Source organism: Capsella rubella, unplaced genomic scaffold, assembly GCF_000375325.1.
Source record: "Capsella rubella cultivar Monte Gargano unplaced genomic scaffold, Caprub1_0 scaffold_5, whole genome shotgun sequence".
In the NCBI taxonomy this organism is placed as follows: domain Eukaryota; kingdom Viridiplantae; phylum Streptophyta; class Magnoliopsida; order Brassicales; family Brassicaceae; genus Capsella; species Capsella rubella.
In genome coordinates this window covers 1,798,777-1,807,049 of record NW_006238919.1, presented here as the reverse complement: position 1 = coordinate 1,807,049, position 8,273 = coordinate 1,798,777, and the positions used below count along the sequence as shown (strand labels likewise).

Here is an 8,273-nt window from a genome sequence, read left to right as displayed (position 1 = left end):
GAAAAACCAAACCAATCATTTCACAAAACCCATCACTCTCTACCACACAAAGCTTTAACCCTAAGCCCTTCTCCGATCATGCCGACCCGAAACATAGCCATTGGTGGAGTCCAACAAGAGATCACTCACCCTAGCGCACTTAGAGCGGCACTCGCTGAGTTCATCTCGACTTTGATCTTCGTCTTCGCCGGCTCAGGCTCTGGAATCGCTTTCAACAAGCTCACTGACAATGGAGCCACCACTCCTTCCGGCCTTGTCTCCGCTGCCTTAGCTCATGCTTTCGGTCTTTTCGTTGCTGTTGCAGTCGGTGCTAACATCTCCGGTGGTCATGTTAACCCCGCTGTTACCTTCGGTGTTTTCATCGGTGGTAACATCACTCTCCTCCGTGGTATTCTTTACTGGATTGCTCAGCTTCTTGGCTCCGTCGCCGCTTGTTTCCTCCTTAGCTTTGCCACTGGTGGCGAGGTAACTTCACTTACTTCATACCTCACTAATTAAGCTATAATCGAATCTAGTACAAAAACAGATCTTATTGGGGTTTAGCTTTGGTTTATGTCGAGCAAAAATGCGTTATTAGTTTTGTAATTATAAAACCGTGTTAATGTTAATTTTGTTCTAATTCCGACCATGTGTTTTGTTTTCTCTGTTTTTGTGGTTTGGTTCGAAATTATATTCGTTTTGACTTTATAACTGATTTGTTCGTTGGTTTATAATCGATTATGATTTATGAGTATTCCAACTTAAAAAACACCCGTTTGACCTAACTTCTCCGGCAAGTAAATAAAACCTAATTTTCAATTTTTTTTCCAGCCAATTCCAGCGTTCGGGCTCTCTGCCGGAGTCGGATCCCTAAACGCTTTCGTCTTCGAGATCGTGATGACCTTTGGACTAGTCTACACCGTATACGCCACAGCCGTTGACCCAAAGAACGGTAGTCTCGGAACAATCGCACCAATCGCCATAGGTTTCATCGTTGGAGCTAACATCCTAGCCGGTGGAGCTTTCAGCGGAGCCTCAATGAACCCAGCAGTTGCTTTCGGACCAGCCGTTGTGAGCTGGACATGGACTAACCACTGGGTTTACTGGGCTGGTCCTCTCGTCGGTGGTGGACTCGCCGGAATCATCTACGATTTCGTCTTCATCAACGAAAACGAACACGAGCAATTGCCAACCACCGATTACTGAAAATGTTGCTAAAAGTTTCATGAATTTTTCGTGATTTGTTTTTTTAATATATTTGGCATTGTAATGGGTTTCTGGCCGTTGGATCTTTTAAGATGAATCTTTGTCTATGTGTATTTGGATTTGTTATTGGAGTTCTAATTTTCTTGAAATGTTCTTGTTAATTACTATAAGTCTATAACTGAGAAAACAAACCAGGGAACGTGAGTTAAAGAACCGTAGCTAATTAGATTAAAAAAAAAGAACAGAGTATTGAATTTTTGTTTCTTTTTATAAATTATGATTGTGATTGTGTCTTAAAAAAAAATCAAAAAAAAATTATGTTCGGACAAAAGTGTGATCTAGACGTAGAGTGGAATGTGTAACTTATATTAGGTGGATCAACGCAAGATGCAGTTTAGTTTAAGCAAATTATGCATTTTTTTTAATAACAAAGAGTTCAAACAATTAAGCCAAGACCGTGGGGTGTTGTTTACATAAGTGAATTATGCATTTTAATATTTCTCTTTCTCACTTAAACCAAATGTGGCTAAACTTAACGATATATATCTTAAAATACCATCTTTATAAAATACTAGCAGTTGACCCGCGCTCTGCGCGGGAGATTTATAATTTTGTTTCGTTGATTTTTTATTCATATTGTGATATTTTATTATTATTTTTAATTGATTTTCAAAAATATTATAATTATTTTCTCTTTAATTATTATCTTTCAATACTCAAATTTGGATTAAAAGCATTTGATTCAATTTATGAAATATCATTTTTTTCTTTTTGATCATGTTATAAACTAATATTTCACTTTCATTTTATTTTTCCTCTTTATAATTTTATATATACAATTACATAAATGTTGTTTTAGTCTACCATAAATTTAAATTTTACTTCCATTCTAAAACTCAGTAACATATTTAAAATATTAAATTATGATCAATTTAAAATGAAAGTTGAAATATATTATTATCACTAATAAAAAAATTAAAGTATTGTTTTTCTTATTTTAACATTTCATTTTTTACATAATTTATTTTTATTTATATAAACTTTTGATTAATTAAATAAGTAACATAAATATGCACTAAATGAATGTTTTGAATTTATTTTAATGTTTAAACAAAAATGTGGCTTAGGTGGCATCATGAGAAGAGAGAAAAAGCTAACTTTATATATATAGATAATTACATTTAATATTTAGCCAAAAAAAGGTTTTGGAAACACTTTAGCACATACTCACATAAATTATTTAAAACTCACTCGATTATTATTAATTTTACATGCATAGTGATAATTACTACCATTTTGGCCTAAAAGTTTTAAGAATATATATATATATATATATATGTGTGTGTCTTCAAAAATGGTTTTTATATTTCATACTAATATATATATATATATATATATATATAAAAAACATACATTTCATTTTCTTGTATATTAAATCCCGTTAGCTCTCATGCATAATATATGAGTGTGCCCTTATGTAATTACGAATCGGTTCATCTTTCAATTTATACAATAACTCCACAAAGACAAGTCATGAGTTCTGATCAATAAGGCGTTTTATTTGAGCGGAAGAAAAATTATCAATATCGCCTTATAAGCAACAACATGTTTGATCGCTCCATGTCGTCCAATCACACTATTACTATTTTTTTTCTACTTTGTTATTTCTTCTTCCAACATTTCGGCGAAGGGGACATTTTGGTCATTGGAATGTCAATTTTGTTTGGTTTCGAAACGTGAATAGCAATAGAAGGATGGGAATAGATTCGCTAAAATCTTGGTAGGGTTCAATGGATAATAAAGTTCGTGAAACGATTGGACGAACACAAGAACCATCTACCTCTTAAGAGAACCTACCCTACCACCAGGGCCAGCCACAACATGACTTAATAATAGTTCTGCATGCTAAAAAACAAAAAGTTCAAAGTGCCACTCTTCCTAATTTATTACTATGCCATAACCAAAATATCCAAAAACACTAATCGTTCAAAAGACACAGAGATAAGACCGATGAAACCAAACCAAAACATGCATGTGGACGGTAATCTAATACATTGATCCATTTTTTACTGTTCTTTCTAATGAATCAGCTTGATTTTTGATAATGTGGACGTAAAAAAAAAAAAAAAAAAAAAAAAAAAAAAGATTTGCGAAGATAGACTAGAACTAACCAGCTAACTCTAGGCTTACCAACCCACGAAGAGAAGAATTGAAGACAATAAATTATATATACACATGCAGATGCATTTTATATGTACCATATGCAATTACCATGTGCATCGTTGGACCATTCGTACACGACGCACCATTACTTAATGGTTCCTACCTTCCTTTTTGTTCTTTCCATATAAATCTATTCCATTTTCTGACACACACTAATCCGTATGTCTTCCCATTTACGGCATTTAAAGAAAAAGAGTGAGGGAGAGATTGACGTCGATCATTTCTTAGAAAATTCAAAGGGATATATAACACATGCAAAACCTCGCTAACATCTAAATGAAACCTTGATATCAGTTTTATCTCCTAAACTTAGATTCTTTTGGTTTTCTTGATGATGAACACATTTTTTTTTACATTTATGAGTAAACATATAATAAATTTTACATTTGGTTTGGTAAAAGTATGTGGAATACACTAATTGACTGTGAGCTATTCTGAAATAAGAAGTACACCAGTAAGGCACATGGCTGAGGTTTTGTTTTTGGGGTTGCATCATATCCCAGCCAGTTTTGTTTTGTCTTAATACTTCAATTTCTGTTTCAGACAATGTAATAACAGTGTTCAAACATTGAACTGGAGATATGTTGGATTGGACCTGTCCTGTTTAAGAATATAAAAAATAAATTCTAACACAAAAAGAAGCAATTCCCAACTAAAATTCAAATTAATTCTGAAATCTTTTATGTTAGGTATTGTATATCGTAGTTATAGCCAACATACATTTTTTGAGTAATAGACTCACTATAATCATAGTTCCAAATTCTCCTTGAAGACGCGATTTAGAAGGTGCACATGAATCACATAGTAACATATACACTCTCCAATATAATTTCTTAGTGTTTTTTTTTTTCAATTGCAGACAGATTATAATATAATGTCTCTCCCATTTGCTTTTGCGTTTTTGGTTGGTCAGCATTTTCCCATTTTTGTTTAGGATCATTTTTTGGAGGACACAATATTTTAGTCTTTTATGAAAATTTCAAAAGTTGGCATGGCGTTGGTCGGTTTGGATTGGAGCAAGTAAAAAGTTCAGAAATTCTAATGCATAGAGATCACATATTCAAGTTTTGGTCGGTACGTTCACGTTCTCCCGTCATTCTCCGACCAACTACGTCCACGTCTCTCTGTCTCTACTACCCAATAAACGTAATCATTTTTTCAGGATTTTTATATACATTTATTTTCTTAGGAAAGTTAGGTCCTACAACACCATAACGTGCCGATTTAGAAAAAGGACCAATAGTTATACACTTATACTATATATATAAGTAAAAAAAAAGAGTTAATATTATATATATGTGTGTGATAAATATGTTAACAGTAAATTAGTGTTTTTTTTTTTTAATTTAAAAAATATGAAATATGAGTTTTTTTTTCCATATTTTGTGTTAGTACTTAGTAGCTAGATATGACCACTTCCAGTTTTTATGTAATTAAAAATAAATTTGTCTATTTTTTCGATAAAAATTTGGTAAAGAAAATTAGAAAATTGTTGTCTACTGTTTGTATATTTCGTCCAAAATAAAAGTTTGTACTTTGTATAATTGAGATTTGAGAATATTTGTATGCTACGAAATTGTACATGCTCAAGCTCACCCTACTTGAAATAGTCAAATATTTTTGTCGTCGTTGTGGATGAACTCAAAAAATAAATTTGGCAAGTTGAAAATTTTGTAAGCCCATCTATTATGTTAATATGAGATTCTCTGAAAGAGCCGTTGTTCTTATACGAGGCCTGACCCAGCTCGAATGGGGCAATGGTCCAGAAAATTTATAAATCGTTGTTCCCCTAATGAACCTGCTTATTAAGAAGACCCACAAAAAACAATTTATGTCTCTTGTGAGTTAACTAACTCTATATGCATTCATTCTCCAAAGTTTATGCAATGTAATATATGTTCGAAAAATTTACTCACCAAATTTTAAAATAAACTTTTACTGCAACACTGTAGTAAACGTTATAATTTTTCGTCTAACTGTAATTTGTAACAAATTTACTAAAAAGATATTAGGTTTGATTGGTAAATCCATATGTCGCTTTGATATGGGAGATACCACTATAACAATTATCAATAACAAAAACGATAGTAACAATGTTATCTTCATTTTAGTATCCTATTTATTACCTTATTAACTATTCTGATATTGTTCATCATTTTTTTTCATTATTATCCACGAATTGGACTCATTTGGTTTGATGGGACTATACCCACACAAAACAAAATATGGGCTCAATCCTTTGCAATGCATCGGGTCGGTAGTGGAAACGTTGAATGTTTCTCATTCGATACAAATTGCCTTTAATGTACGTAGTAGCATGATTTCATATTTAACATTATATTATTGCTTTTTCTTTGCTACATTCCAACATTTATTTAATAATGTATCAACCGATAAGTTTTGTAACTTTCAACCGATGTAGCATGACCTTATCTTCATCCCGAGTGTTCGTTCGTTCGTTATCTTCTGTTACACACATCAGCGTAGTTGTCACATACTCGCGATCACATGTCACCTTCTTACTCATATTTTGATCTTAGCCTAAAACGTTTCATTTCTACTTTTATATGCTTTATTCACTACCACAAAACGAGACCACTTTCTCTAATCATATATATTAGGTAATTACTCTAAAATCACGAATCGGCAAAAAGGACAATAAATATGAACTTTATCTAAAAATCTTGATCCCAAAGAGTCCAACGCGTCAAGAACCGTAAATACAAAAGAAGTAAAGAATTACAATTTACCAAAATAGTATGGACCAACAAAAAACACCTAAATTTGGGAATGCCTCGTTGGATACACGTATCACTCAATGCCATGCCAAATCGACACTTGCCTTGTATTTTGCAAAAGTTGATCCAACTTGCTCAACTCAAGGCAACTCTCTCTTTATCCTAGTCACCTTAATTTTTGGGTCCCTATGCATCCATCCCCCACATTAGAGGTTCACAATATCCACCAATATTTGTGTGACTAGGCATATATATATGATGCTCACCAGCTTAAGATTAGGCTAGCCGTAACGCTCACCAAATTATGTGCAGATCCATCTTTAGTTTTTGAAATATAGATGGTTTCAACAAGAGCTCAATGAATAGTCATCATGATAAATCTACTATTCTATTGATCTAACTCGCAATCATTGTTGATAAAGAATGTTAGATCACCTCTATTGGTGGATATATAGAGATGATTATTGTCATCCCCTCTATACCTCTATATCTAGAGGAGAATTAATTAATGATAATTTAATAGTTTAGACAGACATCCACTATTTTTTTTTGTAATGTCTATAAGACAAATACTAATATCTTCGTTTTAAGTACATTTAAATATTGTAAAACTCTATAATTGATAGGTATTTTTTCTTCTCTGTTTACATACCCACAATTGTTAATTCTTGGCGCTATTTTATCTAAATTTTTTTAACTCTAAGATGTTTTATTATACAAATATTTTTATAACAAATACAACTTTTCATTCATCTAAGTAAATTTATTATAAGAATAGTTTTTTTTTTCAAAGAGGAAAATTTTACTTCGTAAAGGTTCCATATGTGGCAATGCTTTTATTTGACTTGAAATTAGCGTTCGGTATTGCTATCGATATTACACCAACTGTTTTGCTTGTGATAATCTCTTTGTTATTTGCTTATATTATTACGGTGAATTTGTGGATGTAGACATTTATTAATAGATATAAAAACTGCAATATCCAATGCATAAAGTATGCAAACTTTTTTATAATAATTGTGATATAAAATTTAAGTACTCAACCCGTTGCAAGTAAAAAGTCCTTCAAAACATCATCTCGTGGCTTAACTATATGGATAAAGTATTTTCAATATAAATGTAGTGTTCATATTTAAATGTAGTGTTCCTGTAAATATCAAATACAAATTTTGATTTGTGAGTTACAGTAATTAATTCTTTACGGCATCATGGTTGTACAGAAAATAACAAACAATGGATGAGTAAATATACAAACATATGAGTCATTGAAGAAATATGTGTAATCTTTTAGAGTTTTTCTGCACAGATTTTCTTCAATGAAAATTATACAAAGAACTATGAGCCATAAAATATGAACACTTATGAGTATAGCATCGTAATCGTTCGAGAGATCGATGACGACACAGTTTTTGCAAGTCTTCTTTGCAGGGCTTTAACTCAAAGGTCTTTGGGCAACTTTAAATGACATGTATTCTCATTTTCCCGCGACGCTTGCTAACTTGCAACGTCTCTCTTTGTTTTTCCAACAACTTGCTTGGTTAATTGGAATTGTTTGTTTGTCAAATCTACTAGGTTTTTTCCTTTTAATCTTCAATCAAAGTTTCATAATTTGTATTTTTTTTAACCTCATTTGGCAACTGCTCTAATTTTTTAATCTGTCTTTCTATCATCACAATTATTGATATGTAAAACAACAAGCATCTTTTACCTTAGAGGTTCACAATCCACCAATATTTTTATGACTAGGCATATGATGCTTAACATTTATGATATATATTGGTAATGATGATTAAAAAGCTAGTTTTAATCTAGAGCTTTACAAATTTAGAAACTCCAGCACTTTAAGTTGATTTTAACTTAATGGTGGATTTTAAACTTTGTCTTATTTGAATTTTAAAATATTTTGGAAAATTAGTATTTAAAAAGTGGTATTTTTGAAATTCTTCCATTTTTTTATTTAACAAACTTTCAGTTTTATGTTGTATTTATTTTATAATTTTTTATGATTATAATTTTACATTCATAAAAAAAAAATATTTTTTATGATTATAATTTTATATTCATAAAAAAAAGTTAAATATTTTTTTTTTTTGCGTCCAATAATAAAGCTTCACTTCGTAAAGGTTC

The 8,273-nt window shown here is 31.5% G+C and overlaps 1 protein-coding gene across 1 annotated transcript; it reads left to right on the top strand.

Moving 5' to 3' along the window:
• On the top strand, positions 1-1,346 carry LOC17886135 (aquaporin TIP1-2). Its single transcript, XM_006291515.2, has 2 exons — positions 1-465; positions 811-1,346. Exons 1-2 carry the CDS (start codon positions 79-81, stop codon positions 1,183-1,185), a joined length of 762 nt encoding a protein of 253 aa, XP_006291577.2. The 5' UTR covers positions 1-78; the 3' UTR covers positions 1,186-1,346.
• The last annotated feature ends 6,927 nt before the right edge of the window (positions 1,347-8,273 follow it).